Below are 23143 nucleotides of genomic sequence, written 5' to 3' on the forward strand. Positions count from 1 at the left end.
GGCGTTACAGAGGTGTAGAGCCAGGTCCCACTCGGAGGCATCCTGGTGAGTTAGCCTGGCCAAATGGCAGTGAAAATCCATTTTTGCGTCTGGACTGCAAAACGTGCTTATATTTTCACCAGAATGAAATATGTGAATGTTTGAGGTCAGTTCCTGCAAAGAAAGGGAAGGCAGTCATGGGTCTTCCAGAATCTAATTCTAGAATGTCTTGTGTTTGAAGCTGAAGATGGGTTTGGACAGAAGTTGGCCCGAGAGGTGTAGGGAGAGGAATGGCCTCCTGCTCGGAAGGAAACGTTGCCGTGAGATTCTCGGAGCTTTACTGAGCTTTCTGGTGGCTCGGAGCTCTGAGTGTCGTTGGGAGGGGACCCATCGGGCATGTGTTTGCATTTGCTTGCAACAGACTCAGGCCTGCTCTGTCCTCCTGAGACATGTTGCTCTAAGAGTCATCACTTGGCTCTCCTTTCTGCACCGTGTTCCTGGTTCTCTTTATGATTGTTCTCACTGAACTTGGGAGTTTACAAGAATGGGTTTCCATTTTTTTCTGGCATCCTTAAAAGGTAGCCAGAACTTTCAAGTTTAGTACTTTGAAGGTTGTTTTATGGTCTGCTTGGATCCCTTATATGAGATGTGTGTGTGTGTGTGTGTGTGTGTGTGTGTGTGTGTGTGTGTTTACAATAAATGATGTATAATTATTTTTGTTTTGTGAAATGAAAACATTTAGTTGACTTTAAAACTGCAGAAAATAGCTATCAGCAATATAATCATAATTATGTAGTTCTCCTCTTACGCCTCCCAGAACAGCAGCCCCAGATGTCTTTCCTCTGAACAAACTCTTTGCCAGTCCTCTGTCTCAGACCCAGTTTTATCCAGTAACCCGTGCCTTCTCGTTCCTCTTTCTTTGAGTTTCTGTCTCTCCGCAGTCATAGTCTTTGTGGCTCCCTTTCCTCGTGGGTGAATGGGTGAATGCTGACCACGAAGACCACTTCCCTAGGCCTCTGCTGCCCCCTGTGGTCTCTTCCGTGTGGCACTTCCTAGATTCCCACGCATTTTTGAAAGTTCTCTGAAGATCTAGCTGACTAGATTTCTCTACTGATGTTTTAATTTTTGTTAAATTCACTGTTTTTGATGAGTTTCCTTAGCTCCTCATGAGGCCTGATTCTTACGCTTCTGTACAGCTTCTCAGCTTCTCAGCATAGCAAACTCATCTCCCTTGGGGAGCCAGGAGGAACTGGGTGTTGGTTAGAAGGGACGGGACACCCTGCACCCCACTTCCCATCTGGCCCTTGCTCTCCTGCCGTGTTCTGTGTCAGTATTGTGTACAAGCTAAGAAAGAGGGAGCAGCAGCAGAAGTAGACCCCCCTCTCCCCCGAAGATGGAGGCGATCCCAACTGGCGTTAGTGTCCCTGAGAAACCTTGGCTGGCTCCGCTTGTCCCCTGCCCTGGGCCTCCTTCTCGGGCCACACTGCTCTCTGTTTTTTCATAAGCTAGTGCTGCAGTAGATGGCGGTCTAGACAGTGTTGGGTCACTGGGCTGGGGCAGAAGGTGTGATCGCGCTTTGGGCTTGAGGTGGAGGCACTACAGGGTGACGGGAGACCTCTGTGGCTCAGGCTCTCTGCTTAGCAAGTGAGACTTCCTTCATGGAGTCCCAGTAAGCACACATTTCCTCTTCAAGACCTTACCATATTTTGCCAGCTACAGGGGTGTGAAGCCCATAGCTGACCCTGCATTTCAGCCAATCAGAAGGAGTGGTTTTCATTCTTTCTGGAATAAACCCGAAACTCTGACTTTCCCTGCGTGTGCTGTAGTAATTCTTTCTCAAACGAAAGAACCAATGACCCAGTTCCCTCGGAACGGATGGGTGTAATTGGACTCATAGTCTCACAGGTGCAGTCTGTGGGTGCTTGGCGACCCTCTGGCTGTGGAGAGTGGCGGGGAGGAGGCAGAGTGAGACTGGAAAGGGCAGAGAACCAGCTACATCCTACAAAGGCACACGCCAGTGACCTGCCTCTCCACCAGACCCCACAACACCAAGTCCAGAACGTCCCAAAAGAGTACCGCCAACTGTAGACTAACTGATACCTGAGCCTGTAGGGGACGTTTTCCGTTCAGATCATGACATGCACATTTATGCAGAGTGGCAGACATCACATTACTGCCATGACACAGAGACTGCAGTGTTCCTCCAGCTGAACGTGGTGTGGAACCTGCAAGTCTTGCTGGAGGGTCTGTGTGGGGCTCTTTAGTCAGGTCCCAGGTCCCAAGCCTCTCAGCCCACAGCCGAGGCTGACCTGATGGGCGCCTGCAGGTCGGACTGTCCCCAGGGGAAGATGTAGGCTGCATAGCTGGACGCCCATCAGTGCTGCTCCTTGGTGGCCCTCCCTTTGCTCTGGCTTTTCTCTCTCAGTCCTCTGTCGCCCCAGCTTGGCTTTTGGTTTCTTAGACTTAGTTTCTGGGTCCTAGGCAGAAAACACCAAGTACTGGGGGCTGTACGCATTCATTTCCTGGAGTGTTCTCAACTCTTGCCGGAAAGCGTTCCTCTTCCTGCCGAGGCCACAGCTTATTCTAACAGGCCCTAGTAGGGACTCCTCTGGAGGGGGCTCGTTGGAGAAACTGAGTTCAGAGGCGTGTGCAGAGAGGGTGGAAGATGGCTGGACCACTGTGAGCTTTAGTTCCCCCCAGGGTAAAGGAAGATTGGCTGTTTCTCTCTGTGACTGAGGCTTAGAGTAGGGGACTGTGGAAGGACCTGGCGGTGTCCCGCAAGTGCCAGTTGCCTGGTGTCTCTCTACTCCAGATGAGGGGTCTTCCTTAGAACCTCAGTGTGTCCTCAATTTCCACTTCTCCTTTCTGTGTTTAAAAAAAAAAATTGCTACAAAGTGTCTAGGTGATTTTCTTTTTCAAGAGTTTCTGCTACTGCCATGGGGAAGGCCCCTGAACCCCAAACTAGAGCTTGAAGCAGTTTCCTTCAGGGAGAGTGTTCATAAATGTTGGAGATGGGTGCTCTGAGGGTGGTATCCAAGGAGTGTTCTGAGCCAGGCAGGCCTCCATGAACTTCCAACAGCACTGTCCGTTTTCATGAGCATTTGGACAGATGATCCCAGGTGGGGAGCTACCAGCAAACTTAAGAGAACCTGGGGACTGATCATCCCGCTTGCCCATCGCTGCTGCCCACTTACGCCTTGGTAGGCAGTGGTGCAGGAGGCATTAGCAAGGTCACACTGCTGCAGGCAGAGTGTGGGGTGACCCATGCACCCCAACACTCTGGTTTGTAAAATGCAAGATCCAAATTTAATGGAATCAGGGGAACCTAGAAATGTCTTACACATTCCAACTCATACTTGACACCCTCACTTGATGGCAGGAACTGCCCTTCTAGAAAACACTTTACAATGGCTGGTGATTTCAGGGTGATCTCTCCCAAGCCTTGCTGTGAAGTTCTTTCTTAATGTATGGGTGTCAAGTCACCTGCTGAAGAAGAAGGGGTGCTCAGGGTCTTTACTGTGCACCCCATCATCACCTCCAAAGTCCACCCTCTTGACACTGCAGACTTCTCTTCCTTTTCTTAATACAAGTGTGTGGTTCATCCCTTCCTCAGGGGCTGGTGACCCCTGGAGGTCTGTTACATTCTAGGGCATAGGGAGATCCTGCTCACTCTCTCTGCCCCCTTTCCATAGAGTGGAAGAGACAATGGTGGGCTGCTGTAGTCTTTAAAGCAATGCCGGAAAAGTCAGCCCATCACTTCCTGGCACTCACAGAGCAACCAGTGAGAACCAGGCACTACAGTAACCACTTGGCTGCCTCTTTCCCTCTCTTCCCAATAACAATGTGCAGTGTCGATGTTAATGTCATCCCCATTAGAGACCCAGGCTTAGAAGGTTAAGTGAGTCATCAGCATGAGTCGCCCAACAGAGTGACAGGGTGAGGTTTAAATACAGCCGCAGAGCCCAGGCACTCCTCACCCCTCACCCTGCGTGGGATGTGGGAGAGCGCTTGCCTCATCTGTGGGGGCACTAGAGAGAAAAGGGGGAGGCAAGGGGAACCAGGCAGCAGCTGGTTGTTATGCCTGTGACGCATCCCCAATCCAGTAAACACTTGATGGGGACAAGGGAGTGAGCTAGACCAGGGACTCAGCTCTGCTGGACCCCAAGGCCACGTGAGTTGAGTGAGTACTGCTCAGAGTCCAGCACACACAACAGCTGTGTGTGCAAAGCAATGCACTTCTCATTTTGCTGTGGACAAAGCCTCATCCCACAGTCCCTTCCCAGAGGAACACATTCACAGCCACCCCTGAGTGGGACCTAGGTCTTCTGTCCTTGTCCCTACACAGCCCCATCTCTGCTGGAAGACTTGTGGTCTTGGGCATTTGCCTTCTAAATCTAACCCATTTAGACAACCATTTGTTTATGCCATTTTTTTCTTTAGAAGAGATGGAAAATCACTGCTTTGCCTACTGGTCATCTATGACCAATGTCCCATCAGACTTCTCTTTCTTGCGACAAAGAAGTCCTTTTTCCTAGGGCCTGAGGAGAAAGCTCATTGAGGAAAGAACATGCTGCATAGGAATGAGAATCTGCCTTTGATCCCCAGAATTCACATAAGAAGCCAGGCATGGTACATGCTTGTATTCCCAGTGCCAGAGAGGCAGAGGCCAGTATCAGATCCTGGGCCTCGCTGGCCAGCTAGCCTAGCCTAATCTGTGAGCCCCAGTTCCCAGTGAAGGTAGATGGTGCCTTAGGAGGAATATTCAAGGTTGACCTCTGACCTCCACATGCATGTGTGCATCTGCATTGAATCGCCCATGTAGCCTGCTCACCCATGGGATGCCCTTCTTAGACTTCCTAAACTCAGCATAGTTCTGCCCATGGTGACTGGCTTTTTTCCTGTTCCCTGTTCTTTTTATGATCGCTTGATTCTAGAATTTTCTCCCATCTGAGACAAAGCTGCTGTCAGGGCCAGTGTCAGTGAGGTGTACCTCCACAGTGCTCAGTTTTAGTATGTGCTGGGGTGTATTCTTCCTCTCCGTCATCCCCTCCTCTGCCCTGGCGCTCCACAACCTACATCAAGTTTCTTAAACATTTCCCACTTGTGGCCATTAGGAGGAGCCAGGTGTGTAGGTATGTGAAATGGGTGCATAAATCAAGTATTTACTCAAACTATACATTTAACACCATTCATACACACACACACACACACACACACACACACACACACACACACACATATATAAAATCTTACCACTTATTAAAGATGGAGCAAGTTGTATACCATTGGGATGGATGTGCTTGTTGCCTTAATTCAACCCAAACGTGCTGATTTGATCCTTACATGTGTACAGTGACAGCAGGACAATGCTTAGTCTGTTCTCCGTGATTTAGCCATGACACTTCCACGAGAGTAGAAAGCGTCGCATGCATTGTTACAACACTGCAGTTCCTAACTTCAGTTTGCTTAGTAGAGCTCTGATAAACACCATGACCAGAAGCAACTTGAAGGAGAGGGTTCATTGGATTCACTTCCACATCAGAGTCCATCACTGAAGGAAGTCAGGGCCGGAACCCGGAAGCGGGAACTGAAGCAGAGGCCCGGAGGAATGCTTCTTACTGGCTTGCTCCTCCTGGCATCGTCAGTTACCTCTTACTTATGACCCAGGCCCCTGCCCAGGGTATCATTAAGAAAATGCCCCACAGACTTGAAGTAATTCCTCAACTGTCCTCCCTCTTCCTACATGACTCTAGCTTGTGTCAAGCTGACAAAAAACTAACTAGTACGATGACATACTGTCTTGGCTGTGAGCTGAGGTGCTTCAGGCAGCGGTCAGGGCGCTGCGTGGTGTGGAGTATGCACTGTGCGTTCAGAACTCAAGCGGCTGGGAAAGCGTGCGGCACTACATCGATGAGCACTTCCAGAAAGTCTTGCGTTTGTTACCCATGGGAGTTGGAGTTTTTGGTCATTGCATATTCAGAAACCTTTACTGTCAAAGGTCTTCGGTGCCCGTATTCAGTTGGTGTGTGATGTGACTCAGGACAGGAAGCTTTGACTTGGACAGCACTTAAGATCCCGGAGTCAGTGGGCATGGGGTGCAGGACCATGCTTCATTCATTTGGAACTATCTGCTTCTCTTCGCAGGTACCCAGATAAGCTGCTTCTCCCCAAGTTCTTTCTCCTGGCGGCAGGCTGCCTTCGTGGATTCGTACTGCTGGGCGGCCGTACAGCAGAAGAGCTCCCTGCAGAGCGAGTCCGGAAACCTCCCACTGTGGCTGCACAAGGTAATGAGGTGGGTCGCACCTGCCGCACCTGCCGTGCTTGCTTTACAGATACCCAAGTGGAGGCCTGGGGAGGCTGCCGCCCTACAGCCATGCAAGCGTGTGTGGACAGCACACTGGAGGAACCTCAGCAGTGACTTCAGACGTCGACAAGAAATAGGTGCTCTTTGAATTGTAGCTTTCCAGTGACAGACATCTTGTACAACATTGTTTCCTTTGTGTCCTTAATTCCCCTGCAGAATGTCTGGCCCACAGTGGGCCCTCGGTACCTTTTGAACATCCAAATAAGCAGAGCTGGGGTTTGAACATTGGCCAGAGCCTTGTTTGTGGCACTTGGAGTCACTTAGAAAAAGTACAGACGAACATATAGTAGAGTTGCTTCCGGCCCTTGGGTTGCTGGAGCACCCAGAAGCCTGGCCATGAATCCTGGGTGCACAGCTCTTGATGGGTTTCTGGTGAATGCATGTACTAAAAGGAAGGAGAAATACTACACAAGAGGCATTCTTAACCAGGCTGATTATGTGACACCTTGGATCTTCTCTGTGAGTGAGGATGGACACTTTGGGTCTTCTGTAAGTGATTATTTCTTTGTTTTTTTTTTTCTGTAAGTGATTATGTGACATCTTGGGTCTTTTCTGTGAATGATGATGTGACACTCAGGGTCTTCTGTAAGTGATGGTGTTACACCTCGAGTCTTCTCTGTGAATGATGATGAGACATCTTAGGTCTTCTGCAAGTGATGGTAGACACTTTGGGTCTTCTCTATGAGTAATAATGTGACGGGTCTTCTCTGTGAGTGATGATGTGACACCTCGGGTCTTCTCTGTGAGTGATGATGTGACACCTCGGGTCTTCTCTGTAAGTGATGATGTGACACCTCGGGTCTTCTCTGTAAGTGATAATGTGACACCTCGGGTCTTCTCTGTGAATGATGATGAGACATCTTAGGTCTTCTGCAAGTGATTGTAGACACTTTGCGTCTTCTCTATGAATAATAATGTGACATCTCGGGTCTTCTCTGTAAGTGATGATGGATACCTTGGGTCTTCCTGCGGGGCTCTGCTTTAACCTGTCCTTCATCCCCTGGTTCTTTTACCCTTCATGAAAAACAAGTAGAACATATGTATATTCTGAAGCTCTCATCTGCTGTGGAAAACACATGGTTTCTTCTGCAATGCCAGAGCTGACCATAGATCCTCTGGACAGCCAGTCAGCATTCTTGTCTGAAGCAGACCTTGTTCTGCATGCTCTGACTCATGCTGGCTCTGACCTTATCTTCCCCCACACCTGTTTATTGCACATTTGGCTTGGGTACCACACGGTGACTGGGTTAGGCTTTTCACTTTGATTTGCAGCCTAAGTGCCGGACAGGTCCTTTTTAGTTTTGCATGATTTATTTATATCACATTGTAAGAGACCTTCAGCACAAGCAGGCACACTTGCAGGGGATAAGAACCTTTGTGTAAATCTTAGTCCATGATGCTATAGTTTAAGTGCATGTTGAAATGTCATTGTGGAAATGCCAAGTTGTATAGTGTCTGGGTTGGCATTGGCTGAACCTCAGGTTGTAGCTGGGATTGCGTAAGGTAAGAGTTGGCAGGTGTGGTAGCCACTGTGGGACTGCTGGAGCAAGAAAATCCCAGATGTTTTCACAAGAAACACTAAAGGAACCTTGAGAGATGAGGCCCAGGACCATAAACTAGTCTGGGCTATACAAACAGAACCCAGGTCTGCAGACTCCCAGCTCTGTGTTCCAAGTCAAGGAAGTGGTGTGCATGGCTACCTGGTGGGATGAACCACTGATAGAGCTGAAAGTTTTCCTGTGTCCCGCCCAGTCCCAAGTTAACACACAGAGGCTTGTATTAATTACAAACAGTGTGGCCTATGGCTTAGGCTCATTACTAGCTAGCTCTTACAACTTAATCCAACCCATTTCTATTAATCTATGTTTTGCTTTATGGCATTACCTGTTCACTCACATCTTGCTTTTCCTGGTGGTGGCTCGCAGCCTCTTCCCCAACCTGCCTTTCTCCTTTCTCTGTCCCTCCTGGATCTCCGCCTCGCTCCATTCTGCCCTGCCATAGGCCAGTGCAGCTTTATTTATTATCCACTGGGAGCAACACATATTCACAGCATACAGAAAGACATCCCCAGCACTTCCCCTTTTCTGTCTAATCAAAAAGGAAGGTTTTAACTTTAACATAGTGAAATTACATATAACAAAACAGTTACCAAGCAAGAATTATAGTTACAATATCTAGTCTATTTGTATTTGGCAAATTTAAAGAAAATACTCTATCATGTATCCTATTTTTGTGAGTCTAAAGTTTCATACTTAATTTACCTTTTATTGTAACCAAGGAAAACTATAATTATAACTGTCTAGTCTTCAGCTCCATCAAAGACCCCAGAAGGGGCTCTCTTCTGGTGTTGAGAGACAATGTGTTTGCTTGGACACATAGTTCTGCACACCTGAACAGAGCCCTTGCCAGGCTCACAGGTCTGGGAGCAGATGGAAGATCAAGCCTGCCTGGCTAACACTCAGGCTCAATTGGACCTTTCTTTGGGAAAAGAGGCTCCCTCCGGGTTAGAGTCCTGCTCTGAACACTTCAGTACCAGGAGAGTGAGCTGGCTTGGGCATTGACGAGGTGTCCAGGTTACCTGCCTGCATAGTGAAGCTGAGTCCTCCCTGAAGGAAGGGGACATCTCCAGAGCCTCGAAAGTGTGCTCTGTCCTTTCCATGCAGAGTGTTTGGCACTCAGCAGACATACCACAGATGCAGGGAAACTGTTCCTGTTCACAGACAGGAACAGGCCCATGGGAGGACCTGATCAGAAACGCATCAGCACTTGTTAGCAATGGACTCAGAATTGAGGTCTACGGAGGACGTCACAGGGAACTGGAAGAATCCAATGGTGGTGTTCAAGCTGCCGACAGTGGCATGGAGTTCCTTCTAGCTGATGTTGCTCTCGGGCCCTCCATATGCCAGGGTGTGGGCCACAGATGGCGTGTCCGACTCTCAGAGTTCACTGGTGGTGAAATGGACGTGCGAGAGAGCAATTAGAAGTCGAGACAGAGGAAGGAAAGTGTGGTTTTCTAGAAACCCAGGGGCAGGCTTGCAGGGGTTTATGAGCTCTGTTGCTGGGCTGGAGCCAGGCCTGCCGCTCCTTAGTCCTTGGTGCTCCCTCGGTGCTCCCGGCAGCAGGGAGTCAGTTAGTGGAGATGTGGCAGCCAGGTTATCGTGGGTGAAGAATGAGTGTGTGGGGAAGAAATGATGCTGATGCTAAAAAAACAAAAACCGCCCTTTTTCTTAGAGAACCTGCTTTCCTTGTGGGCAGAGGGAACAAGGTGGGCGGGAACGGGAGGGAAGGCTTCATGTCCAGGAAGACCGCGTATGTGATTGTCCATCTCAGGAGAGTGAGAGGCTGGGGAAGAGCCTGCAGATGCTTACCCAGCAAGCAGGGTCTGCCCTAGGGGGGGAGCACTGCCTGGGGAGTGTAGGGGGGGGTGGGGGGTGGGGGGGAAGCTGCCTGGGGAGGGGTGGGGGGAGCATGCTGGGGGGAGGGGGGAGGGGGAGCATGCCTGGGGAGTGTAGGGGATAGTGGAGGGGGGAAGCACTGCCTGGGGAGTGGAGGGGGGAAGCATGCCTGGGAGGGAGTGTAGGGGGGAAGCACTGCCTGGGGAGTGGAGGGGGAAGCATGCCTGGGGGGGGGGGGAGCTGTGGGGAGTGGAGGGGGAAGCATGCCTGGGGAGTGGAGCATGTGAGTGGAAGCATGCCTGGGGAGTGGAGCATGCTGGGGTGAAGCATGCCTGGGGAGTGGAGGGGGAAGCATGCCTGGGGAGTGGAGGGGGGAAGCATGCCTGGGGAGTGGAGGGGGAGCATGCCTGGGAGTGTGCAGAGTGTGGAGGAAGCACTGCCTGGGGAGTGGAGGGGGGAAGCCTGCCTGGAGGAGTGTGGAAGCATGCTGGGATGGAGAGCATGCCCCTGGTGATGCCTGTCCTGAGGTGGAACAGCGGTCCTGCAGACTGGCATGGAGATGAGGTGATAGAGAGGAGGGGCTGATCGTGACTGCCGAACAGACATCGTGGGAGCCACTGTATGGTCCTGGGCAGAGTGCTGGCTTCTCAGAGCTGGTCCTCAGCAGTGGTGGGAGGAGAGACTGGGAAAGCCTGGCCAGGCACAGAGGGGGTGCTGGTCTGTAGGAGGAGGCAGGGAGAGCCACTAGCCAGGCACAGAGGGGGTTCTGGTCTGCAGGAGGAGGCAGGGAGAGCCACTAGCCAGGCACAGAGGGGGTTCTGGTCTGCAGGAGGAGAGACTGGAGAGCTGGCAGGCACAGAGGGGGGGTGCTGGTCTGCAGGAGGAGGCAGGAAGAGCCACTAGCCAGGCTCAAAAGGAGAGTTTAGGTTGGGAAGGAAGGTGGTGTGGGGAGAGCCTGGTGAGCCGGGAGGAGAGGCAGGGAGACCACTAGGCGGGCTCAGGGAAGGTTCTGTCAGGACAGAAGAGGAGGGAAGCAGGTGTTTCTGAGAAGGACTTGCTGTCATGCAGTCGATTACAAGGTGACACCATAGGATCATGAAGGGGGCTGTAGAGAAGCCTGTGCCAGGGATCAGCAAACTCACTGCGGACAGCCGGACAGTGAGGTCACACAGTCAGTGTTGACGCTGCCCCAGGGTGACAGGCAGTGTGCTCAGGATTAGTCATGTCGGTGGCAGCAGTTAATTGGCCCCGGCATAGCATGCCTGGTGATACAGGAGGAGGGCATTCTAGGTGTCTGAGGAGCTGGGGCCAAAAGGATGTGACCACTGGACATGGGAGGCTGAGGGGGGGATCAGAGCCAGGGTGTGGCCCGGGATTGGCATGGGATGCAGGAAATCTGAGAAGGAGGAGAGGATGGCTCTGTTCAGCTCCTTACCAGAGCTGCTCTGTGGCCCCTGGGCCATAAGTAGATGGAAGATATGGTTCACAGTACATTGGCATCTACCAGGAATTTGGCGTGGAAGCTGGCAGACTGAACCCCTCTAGGGTGGGTGTAGAGGGATGGGTCTGTTTTCCTTCCTTTCTGTTGCTGTGATAAACACTGACCAAAGCAGTGCAGGGAGGAGAGGATTTATTTGGCTCACACTTCCAGGTTGTAACCTGCCGCTGAAGGAACTGAGGGTAGGAACTTGCCCGGAGCCGTGAAGGACACTGCTTGCTGGCTTGCTCTCTGGCTCATGCTCAAGCTCGGGCTTAGCTACCTTTCTTATACAACCCCGGACCACCTTCCCGGGAGTAGTGCTGTCCTCAATAGGCTGGCTCCTCACACATCGATTAGTAATCGTGACAGTCCCCTGAAACATGCCTGCAAGCCGATCTAAATTCTGTGGTTCCCCATTCAAGGCTCCCCCATCAGAAGACTGTCGACTGTGCCAAGCTGACAATTAAAGGCTAGCTAGGACAGAATCTAAGGGACATCGAGCATGGAGAGTTGGGGGCTTAAGAGGGACCCACAGAAGTCAGAGCTGGGTGGAGAGACAAACAGGAAGGTGGACTGTAGGAGTAAAGAGCAGGTTGTCCTGTGAGATCAGCTCGTCAGGAGAGTAGCCTGTGCCAGATGCTGCCAGGGGTGTGCTGGGGACTGAGACCAAGATGGACTACATGGTATGCTGTCCTGGGTTGGACTGTGTCCCCCAAAAGATTATGTAGCTGTCTTACCCTGTGTGCCTTAGATAGGACTTCATTTGAACAGATCTGCTGTAGTTACAGTCAGTGACTTAGGAGATGACATCCTGGGGTCGTGTGGGCCACACCTCCAATATGGCAGGTGTCCTCTCACAGGAGAGAACTTGGACATAGGCATGCGTTGAGGGGAGGCAGTGCCGGAACGTGTGGGGAAGGTGGCCTGTAACCCAGGCCAAGGGGTGCTGGGAGGGGCAAGGAAGGAGCTCCCCGGGCCCTTGGTGGGAACACCTCGGCCTATAGAACTGTCAGAGAAGACTCACATTGCCGTGGCCGTTCATTGTGTGGGATTTGATTGCGATGGTCCTGGAAATGAGAAGGGCTGGAAGAGATGGATCAGTGGTTAAGAGCCTAGACTGCTCTTCAGAGGGCCTTAGCTTGGTTCCCAGTTCCCACATCAGGCAGCTCATGACTGCCTCTAATTCCAGTTCCAGGGGATCTGACCCCATCTTTTGGCCTTTACAAGCACCCACACATACCTGGTATACACACTCTCACACACATAATTAAAAATAAAACAAGTCTAATATAGATAAAAGAAATCAAGATTTCTCTCACTGGAAAAGTAGCCCATGCTAGATGGGAATAAAGATGTGGCTTTTTGAGTTGGGCACAGATATGGTAATCATAGATCCTGTATTCCCACAATGAATGTTTTTCAGTTTTTTACCTTTAAAAAAATAAAATACAGAAATGTAGTTAACATAAGCCGGGCAGTGGTAGTGCACGCCCTTAATCCCAGCACTCGGAGGCAGAGGCAGATGGATCTCTGTGAGTTCGAGGCCAGCCTGATCTTCAGAGCGAGTTCCAGGACAGCCAGGGCCACACAGAGAAACCCTGTCTCAAAACAAGGGAGGGAGGGAGGGAGGGAGGGAGGAGAAAGGAAATAAGGAAGGAAGGAAGGAAGGAATGTGGTTACTGTAAACTTTTTTTTGAAGTAAACATACTTTTTAAACAGTGGTACAAGTTTACACACTAAATAACAGTTCAATAGAATGATTTGATAGTTTTAAACAAGAAAAAATGGGGAAATTTTCAGGTTACAAAACCCCTTGCCCAGAACATTCTTTTTTAAATCACTTTTTGTAAGTGGCTCACTGTGGTAGATGTGTCCAGTGAGGAAGAGAGGCAGGGAGGGAGGTTGCGTGCGTGCGTGCGTGCGTGCGTGCGTGCGTCTGTCCCTGTGTCTGTCCTGTGTGACTTCTCCAGGTGCTTGCTCAGGGACTAGAGTTTATTTAAACATGTCTCAATTCAATACCAGCCAAACCAGGAGACTCACGTTCCCCAAAAGACATTCTTGAGTGTAATGTTTACGTGACTGTCCCGTGGACTGGCGTGTCAGTGGTGTAGCTGTCCCTGCTGACTTCTCTCTCCCATCCCTCCACCTTCCTCTCCTGCATCAGTCACTGCTGATGGCTTCCTGTGGCGCCAAGAGCTGGGAGCTTTGGCAGGCCACGTGAGTGCATCCAGAAGGCCAGCAGGGGGCGCTCTAGGACTGCTCGAACTCTCATTGTTCTCTTCACTCCCGAGAACATCGTCGGCAAAGATTAGTGAGGTTTCTCTTTGAAACAGAGCCCTTTAAAAGAAAACAAAACAAAACAATAAGAATAAAGATTATTTAACAAAGTGGGCAAAGTACTTCTCTAAAGTGGAGTCACGGGGACCTAGTTGGAGGATTCGCATGAAGCCTCTGGCATTGCCTGGAATATATGCAAACAAGGGGTCTGAGCCCCACCCACACCGCTAGGGTGGAACTTCTAACGTTGGAGTTAATGCCAGGAATGTAGTTTTTTCTCAGAATCCTACAAGAGTCTGATGCTACTGGCCTGGCTTGGAGGCCCGACTGGCACCACCGATTTAAACTGATGTTCCTCAAATAGTGTGTACCTGCACGTCATTGGGCACATGTTGTCATTGTGAGCCTGCAGGTCTATGTCTGTTTTAGTTTCTTTTCTGTTGCTATGATACCTTGACAGAATCAACTTATGGGAGAAGTGGTTTATGTCAGTGTACACTTCCAGCTTTTAGTCCATCACTGTAGGAAAGTCAAGGCCACAGGACGTGACGCAGCTGACCACATCACATCCACAGTCAAGAGCAGAGAGGAATGAACACGTGCATGCTCATTGCTTGCTTGTGCCCAGCTCCACTCTTATGCAGTTTAGGACCACCTCCCACCCCCACCTAGGGAATAGTGCTTCTCACAGTGAGCTAGGTTTTCCCACACCAATTAACTTGAGTCTGTCTCCCACAGCCATGCCCACAAGCCAGCTGTAGATAGTCACTCATTGAGGCTCTTTTCCTAGATGATTCTAGAACAGTGGTTCTCAACATTCCTAATGCCGTGACCCTTTAATACAGATCCTCACGCTGTAGTGATCCCCAACCATAAGATTATCTTCATTGCTACTTCATAATTTTGCTACTATTCTGAATCATAATGTAAATATCTGATATGCAGGATATCTGATGTGACCCAGTGAAAGGGTCATGTAGGCAGAGTTTTCCTGTTCCACCAGCCTGCTTCCAAATTACAGACACGGAGGCTTAATAAATGATCGGCCAATAGCTCAGGCTTGTTACTAGCTAACTCTTCCTTTTAAATTAACCATATTTCTTATCTATTCTTTGCCATGTGGCTTGGTACCTTTTCTCAGTACAGCATGCTCATCTTGCTTCTCTCTGCATCTACTGGCAACTCCTCTGCTCTGCCCTTCTTTCTCCCAGCATTCTCAGCTTGGCTTTCCTGCCTAACCTTATCCTGTTCAGGTACTGGCCAGTCAGCATCTTTATTAAAAACCAATCCGAGTGACAAATCTTCACAGTGTACAAAATGACCTTCACAGCAGGGTCATTCAGTGCCGCCCCCCCAAGGGGTTGTGACCCACAAGTTGAGAACCACTGTTCTAGGTTGTATCAAAGTGACAAGAGTGAGTAATCTCAGAGACTCTAGCAGCTTCGGGAATAATAGTGAAGTCACTGGTCTTCAAAAAGCAGCATCCAGGTCAGGTTGGCAAACTGTGATGCCACGTGTTCTCAAGCCACACCCAGCCTCTCTTCAGATAACGTTTTAAACCGATAACAGATGCCTTTACCTATTAATCTACACACTGTTTTCACAGCCCTGCGGCCGAAGGGACTGGCTGCAGCAGGAGCAATGTGGCCCCCAAAGTCTTGGCACTTCACAGGAAACCTGTGTCTGGTCTGCAGTGCTAAAGTGCTCTCGGAGTACCGCACGGAGCACATGGTCCCATGCAGGGCGTTTCCCCTGGCATGTGGCACGTGGTCCCATGCTGAGCGTTATCCCTGGCATGTGGCATGTGGTCCCATGCTGAGCGTTACCCCTGGCATGTGGCATGTGGTCCCATGCAGGGCGTTATTCCTGGCATGTGGCATGTGGTCCCATTGAGGGCATTACCCCTGGCATGTGGCATGTGGTCCCATGCAGGGCGTTACTCCTGGCATGTGGCATGTGGTCCCATGCAGGGCGTTACCCCTGGCATGTAGCTCCGGTTCTTCTGGCTCAGCCCTTTCCTTCTTCCATGCAGACGCTTAACTCGCTGTCCCCTCCAGGACTAAGTGATACCCACCCTCAGCTGCCCCCCGCCTGTTGACTTCCCCTTGATGTCTTTACGTCTGCACTCTGAAGGCTGCTCAGGGTGCGATGCTCCGTTCTTCATTTCCCGTATTTGGAATGGTCTTTACGTGAGTTTTCATCCGAACATCCCACAGCCAGGACCCGCATCTTTCACACCTTTGTATCTCATGTCCCCAAATCCAAGATGATCTTGTTTTGCCTGCTTCCTACTTTCTGACCTTCCTGTCTCTTCCAGTATTCTTTCTCTGTGTGACCCGCAGTGTTGCAGGACTCCCTGGGTCCCCTCTCTGGGGTCACCGCTGCCGTTGGTCTCTTGGCTTCAGCTGTCTGTGTGCCGTCGGACCTGAGCACAAGCCAGACCCCTCCCTCGCTCTCAGCTGTCCCGGCACCAAGGTCTTCTTGACTTGTGGCACCTCATGCCAGTCTCTCGATTTAGATCTGCCTCCTCGTCCCTCCCTCTTCTCTGTGTGTGGGCCCTCCTGTGTTTCTGTCAGCGGCCAGTGCCCGCGCCCAGGCCCCTGCACAGACCAGAGGCCCTCCGTAGTCCTCGGGTTTTCTGTCCTTCCGTCTCACACAAGTGCCCTCTCTCTGTGCAGCTGTCTAAAGTCCTGTCACACCTTCTGCTGCAGTGGACGCCTGCCCTGTCACCTCTGCATGTTCTCAGACTGCTTCTTTGTCTTGCAAGGCATTTTGATCCTGCTCTCTGCGGGTGGTCTCCGGCTAAGCGCAGTGTGGGAACTGGGGGCCTTCATAGTTCAGTTGCTAGCTAAGGTTTGGCGGTCCCTAGAGCCTCTGTGACAACCGCCACAGACCAGAACGAACTCCACAGCGGGGTGTTAGTCTCTGGTCGATCCTTAGACCTCAGGAGAAGATGAGAGGGGACCCTGTCACACCTGCTCCTCAGAGGGTAGACAAAGGTCTCCACTCTCTGCCTTCTTCATTCACCGGACCCCCGCCTACGGCCTGTTCCTGCCCTTAGCCTTTGGTTACGGTCCTACTCTGTCCTCTGTCCTCGTTAGAGCTAACTGTTGTCTCTATCACTGTGACCGTATTTCTGAGCTGTTTCACACCCAAGGGCTCTTGGTTTGTTTGTTGGTTTGTTTTTTTCTTTTCTTTTTTTCCTTCAAGTATGCTTGTGCACCACCAACATGCCGGGCTCCCAGAAGAGTGTCGGACCCCTGGGACTGGAGTTGCAGACAGTTGTGACCCACCATGTGGGTGCTGAGAATCGGACCTGGGTCCTCCTAACCACTGAGCCATCTTTCCCGCCCTGGTTCTTGGATTGTCAAGGGATTCTGTTCACCATCTGTCAACCATCCAATCCCAACTCCTTTCTCCTTCTTTGCCCATGGGCTTGTTGTTTATGTTGGTGGTGTTTGTGTGGTTACGTTGTTTACATTGGTGGTGTTTTGTTGTTACATTATTTATGTTGGGTAGGTGGGAACTCACCAGACATTTGGAAAGCTTCCAGGCAGAGGAAAAGAGATGCTCAGAGGACCACAGAGGAGGAGAACTGTGGCCTTAGTTAAGCACAGTCGTATTTCTCTTTTTGTTTGCTCTTTCGTTTTTCTTAGCTGCTTCACAGCGTAGTAAGCAGTAGGGCCTGCCCTTCTTGTGAAGTTCCGACCTCTTTAGAGCCTTTTCTGTTTTCTGTGCTAAGTACCTACACTGCGGCTTTGCTGTGTTTTGATGGCTAATTGTTGGGCCATGTGACCTCGGGGAGCTGCTGCTGCTTCTTGAACCTGGGGGTGGGGCGGGGTGCTCCCTGCTACTGCCCGGCACAGAGCAGATGCTAGAAATGTTCGGAGTCCACATCTCACCCACATTTAATCCTGGAAGACAAGTGGCACATCCCGTGGGAGCATTGTTTAGCTGCTTGCATGGATCTTTGCCTTAGAAGAAGAAAGAGTAGACCACGGAGGGAGGTTGTTCCAGGTCACCTCAGGCTCCTCCCACACAGAGGTCATGTGACCCCAACCCCTTCCAGGAACAACACAAATTTGAAAGTAAACAGGCTGAGAGTTGCAGGTAGAGGGGCCGCTTGGTTCTCCGGGAGGGTCTCACTGTCTTGGGGAGAGCACAGCGCCAACCAAGTGGGACATTGTACCGAGGGGTGCAGTCCAAGCTTTGAGTGACGCGAACCCCAGACCCAGTGCAGAGCAGGCAGCGCTGGCCACAGAGCTTCCCCTCATGCAGACACCTCGGCGATTCTCCATATTCTTACTCTAGCAAAAAGATTGTAAACACTATAATTTAACTAACACTTTTTAGATTCATATTTCAGTTGAATCGATGTGACTGCCATGTTGAAGACACGCAGAATGGTCCCTTTGTTTTTGATGGGCGTGGGAGAGTGTAAGTCTAGGGAAAACCAACAAACAAGACATTTCTATGCATTCCTGCACAGGCAGCCAGGGTACAAGGAAACTTAGGAAACTGCAAATGCTCTCCGTGTGACACCCGTAAACATTCATTTTTCTGTTTACAGTGAACGTGCTCTACTGCCCGTTGGGCTACATGCCACACTCCTTGGGTGTGTTTGACAGATTGTACACTTGTTACATTAGGGGAACAGTCCAAGGTAAATGCTGGTATTCAAATAACCCCCAAAATGAGCATGACCCATAAAAGTATTTTACAAGCCCAAGTTAGAAATAGTTCCACTGCCTATGATTCCCAGAGAAAGTGCTTGGCTGTCCCAGTGTTGGAAACGGCATGGCTGCCAGGTTCACTTTTGTAGTAGACAGGGTCTAGAATAGACAAAGATGGAATAAACTAACTGTAAACTAAATCAGCCGCAGTGTGCTTCAGCAATGCCCAACCTGCAAGGTGTGCCTTTGTGTGTCGGCTCTTTGCAAATCAGGCTGACATTGCAGGACCTGGTCCTGTGCAAATCCCAAAGTACAGCCTCGTGGAGGGTGCTGCAGAATTTGGATCCATTTGGGTTTCCTTCTCTGTTTCTATTACATCAGGGATTCCAGGAAGGGCTCATGGGAGCTTGGGGATGCTTGTGAACAGATGATTACCCTATTCCTCCTTAACTTCTACTAGAGTTGACGTTGAAAATTACATGTAGGACACATCAGCAAGGCAAGAAATTCTGTCTGGATTAATGTGGTTCCCTCACGTCCACTTCAGAGCTGTAGTAGCTCAGAGACTATCCACTGGACCCTGTTTCAGGGTCAATAACAGCGAAGCACATGTAAATTGACTTTTCCATATTTTGATAACTGCATCAGCACACCCATTTCCTTTGTGAACCTGCATGTGTTGCTTCATGCATTTAAAACAAATGGAGCAACCAAGCAAAAACCAAGGCGTCTTGACAAAACCCCGAGAGCTGTGGAGCCACAGCAGCTGGAGGGGTGATGGGTGCCTTGGGGCAGGGTCTTAGAGAGGGAAAGAGGACAGCCATTCGAAAACTAGTGAGGCCCGAACCAAAGCCTGGGGATTGTACTTCGTAGTCATTGCCAGTTGACGTGTGTGCTGTGGACATGTCAGCAACCCCCCGGGGAAGCTGGCAGGGTCCCAGGAATGCCGAGAGCGCCTTCACAGCACCAGTGTCCTACGGCAGTCACAGGCCTGGCACAGGTTCTGTGCTCTTGGATATGTTCAAGAGGGGTACGTGCCCAGTTAGAATGACCAGTGAGGGGCTGGAACAACGGAACGAAATGCTGTGTAGAGCTGTAGCTTGGGGGGTTGGGGGGGTCACGTTCTAACTGGGTCACTCGCGAGCTTTGGGACCTGGGGCCAGAAACCACTCCAGGCTTCCCCTCCCCTCTCCTCACAGGCCTGTGGGGCATCGGTCCTCCTCACTCTGAGTCCACCAATCCTGGTGCCTCCCTGGGATTCTGTACTGTGGTGAGGCTTTGTCTGTTCCAGCTGGGCAGCTCCCTCCCTCCACACCCTGCAGGTTTTAGCTACTTATTCCAACTGCTTTACAGGATAGTTACCGGACCACTGACTCCAGAGGTCTTCATGATGTTTCTTTGGCATTTTCCCGGACTCCAAAGAAGTAAAAAGTAAAACAAAAAACCTAGAGCTTTAAACCAGAACAAATAAAAGGAAAAACAACAACACCAAACCCAGCAAAGGGCACTGTGACATTTACCTGTTTCTTAATTGTGGTTCCTTTGAGGAATCGCTGTATGGGATAGGGGAATGAACTTCTCCTCTTCCTCCTCCTCCTCCTTCCCTCCTCCTCTCCTTCCTCCTCCTCCTCTTCTTCCCCTTCCCCTCTTTCCCCTTCTCCTCCTCTTCTCAGAAGGAAATACTGTTTGTCTCCATGTAGTCACCAATTCCGTCAAATTAATGACTGTTGATTGAAAAAGGGTCACCTGTGGGTCAGATATTGAAACAAGCAGCGAGCTGGTGTCCAGGAGTGACATGGGAATGCACATGTGTCCCCGATATGAGGACGAGAGCGGCTGCTGGCACAGTCAGGACAGCTTCCCCGCAAGCTGATGGCAGCTCCTTGCAGCTCTGAATGGGTGTGCTAACCATGGCTGCCTCTTGCAGCTCTGAACGGGTGTGCTAACATGACTGCCTCTCTTGCAGCTCTGAACGGGTGTGCTAACATGACTGCCTCTTGCAGCTCTGAACGGGTGTGCTAACATGACTGCCTCTTGCAGCTCTGAACGGGTGTGCTAACATGACTGCCTCTCTTGCAGCTCTGAACGGGTGTGCTAAACATGACTGCTCTCTTCCTTTTGCGAGCTCTTGACTCGAAGGGTGCTAACATGACTGCCTCTCTTGCAGCTCTGAACGGGTGTGCTAACATGACTGCCTCTTGCAGCTCTGAACGGGTGTGCTAACATGACTGCCTCTTGCAGCTCTGAACGGGTGTGCTACCATGACTGCCTCTCTTGCAGCTCTGAACGGGTGTGCTAACATGACTGCCTCTCTTGCAGCTCTGAACGGGTGTGCTACCATGGCTGCCTCTTGCAGCTCTGAACAGGTGTGCTAACATGGCTGCCTCTTGCTCTCTAGTTCTTCCCGTACATCCTGCTGCTCTTCGCCATACTCCTGTACCTGCCCACGCTGTTCTGGCGCTTCGCAGCGGCTCCCCATCTCTGCTCAGACCTGAAGTTTATCATGGAAGAACTTGACAAAGTCTACAACCGCGCCATCAAGGCTGCCAAGAGCGCCCGGGACTTGGACCTGAGAGATGGACCTGGACCGCCAGGAGCGAATGAGAACGTGGGACAAAGGTGACCGCTCCAGAGAGCTGCCCATAGCCACCCTAGCATAAGTTCCCTGCCTTTTCTCCTGCCAGGCTGGCCCAGAGTGCTGATTGCCAAGAGTGGGAAGGGTTAGGTAGGAGTCTGCCATCAACTGACGGGATAACCACCCCCCCAACCTCCCAGTCCTCGGGTCGGTGTTCCTTTCCCTGTCCAGTCTCAACCTTTGAAAAGCAGTTCTCACAGGGGTGACAGATCAAAGTCTCATGTGTAGCTTGCTTGCTTTGATGTCCTGTAATGGGAAAGCCAGAGGATTCCGAGGCAGCCAAGCATATGGAAAGGATGAGAGAAGCGGACCCAGAAGGTGGAGGCCCTGCTTAGGCCCTGCCTTCTCACGTTCTTCCTCGGGCTCTGCATTGCTAGTAACAACCATAACAGCAATGGTTGTCTTATTTCAAAAGTGCCTGCCATATTCCTGTCCGCGTTTCTATTGCTGTGATAAAATACCACGGCCAAAAGCAGCTTGAAGGGGACAGGATTTATTTTAGCCAGCAGTTCAACATTACAGTCCATTATTGAAAGAAATCAGGACAAAGCTCGAGCAGAGCAGGAGCTGATGCACAGGCCATGGGGGAGTGCTGCTTCCTGGCTTGCTCTTGATGGGTGGCTCGGCTGCTTCCTTACAGCACCCGGAACTGCCAGTCCAGGGGCGGCCCTGCTCGCAGTGACCTGGGCCCTCCCACCTCAGTCAACAATCAAGAAAATGCAGCACAGGCCTGTCCACAGGTGCGGGGCCTTCTCAACTGAGGTTCCCTCCTGTAAAATGACTCTAGCTTGTGTCACGTTGACATAAAACTGGCCAGCACAGTTCCAGACTCGGTTTGAGTGCAGCATTATTAATTAACTGCATTTGTTTGCCCCCTCCTCTCCCCCCTTATTTGTAGATAATAGATAAACACGGTCATTTGTGGGAGGCCAGGGACCAAAACAATGCCATCTGGGTCCCCTGAGTTTCCCCAGCCCTCCCTAGTAGAAGCATATGTGTTCTGGTGGGGCTTAAGATTTCTTTATTATGCATGCTTAGTTTTAGATGGTGGTTTATAAACCAACAATAATAAGCCAGCTGCTATACTGGATCTGATAAATTAACAGACATTGAGCCCTGGGTACTAGGCATTGCCCTAAAAATTGTTAATTTAATCAATCAGATTGTCTTTAAAATATTATTAGAAGGGGGCCTGGGGAGATGACTTAGCAGTTAAGGGCACTTGCTGCTCTTTCAGACGGCCTGAGTGTGGTTCCCAGCATCCACATGTTGGCTTATAATTGTCTATAACTCCAATTCTAGGCATCTAACACCCTCTTCTGGCTCCCAAGGGCACTGCACACATGCACGCAAATACTCATATAAAATTTTTAAATGTTTAAAATATCAAAAGGAAAAAGAGGTTTTAAGCATGGTTTTATTCCCTAGTACCTGAGTGGACTTATAGTTAATGTGTTTGAAGTTTTCAGGGTGACAGTGTTGAACATGCCCATGCCTTTGTCATTTGAGGAGACTGTCAGGGGTCTCAGTTAGTTTTGTTTGCTTTGTTTTTCAGTCTGTGGGAGATATCCGAAAGCCACTTCAAGTACCCAATCGTGGAGCAGTACCTGAAGACGAAGAAGAACTCTAATCATCTAATCGTGAAATATATTAGCTGCCGGCTGGTGACGTTTGTCGTCATTCTGCTGGCATGTGTCTACTTGAGCTATTACTTCAGCCTCTCCTCACTCTCCGACGAGTTTCTGTGCAGCATCAAATCGGGCGTCCTGAGAAATGACAGCACCATTCCCGACCGCTTCCAGTGCAAGCTCATCGCTGTCGGCATCTTCCAGCTGCTCAGCTTCATTAACCTCATAGTGTATGCTCTGCTGGCCCCTGTGGTCATCTACACGCTGTTCGTCCCTTTCCGCCAGAAGACAGATGTTCTCAAAGTATATGAAATCCTGCCGACCTTTGATGTTCTACATTTCAAATCTGAAGGCTACAATGACTTGAGCCTCTACAACCTTTTTCTGGAAGAGAACATAAGTGAGCTCAAATCATACAAGTGTCTTAAGGTGCTGGAGAACATTAAAAGCAACGGGCAGGGCATCGACCCCATGCTGCTCCTGACCAACCTAGGCATGATCAAGATGGACGTCATTGATGGAAAAACTCCCATGTCCTCAGAGATCAAGGGAGAGGACCAGAGGAGCCAGACGGGGGAGTTCAAAGGTACGTTGGCTCTCTGGACAGGCGCACCTTTGCAGCAGTCTGGGTGTCTTTACCCTGCCCATCACATGAACCACTGCCCCAGTGCTGTCCTGGGGGAGAGTGTGGGAACCCAAGTTTCCAAACCAG

At 50.5% G+C, this 23143-nt stretch overlaps 1 protein-coding gene across 2 annotated transcripts in view; it reads left to right on the forward strand.

The window, feature by feature from the left end:
• Panx1 (pannexin 1) overlaps nt 1–23143 on the forward strand; it is a 39781-nt gene that overhangs the window by 13976 nt on the left and 2662 nt on the right. For both annotated transcript variants that reach the window (XM_028859590.2, XM_037207754.1), the window contains exons 2-4: nt 6124–6263; nt 20567–20787; nt 22359–23017. In XM_028859590.2, coding sequence (XP_028715423.1) covers nt 6124–6263; nt 20567–20787; nt 22359–23017 — 1020 coding nt within the window. The remainder of the gene's footprint in view (nt 1–6123; nt 6264–20566; nt 20788–22358; nt 23018–23143) is intronic.

This window comes from Peromyscus leucopus, chromosome 7 (genome assembly GCF_004664715.2).
Source record: "Peromyscus leucopus breed LL Stock chromosome 7, UCI_PerLeu_2.1, whole genome shotgun sequence".
Classification (NCBI taxonomy): Eukaryota; Metazoa; Chordata; class Mammalia; order Rodentia; family Cricetidae; genus Peromyscus; species Peromyscus leucopus.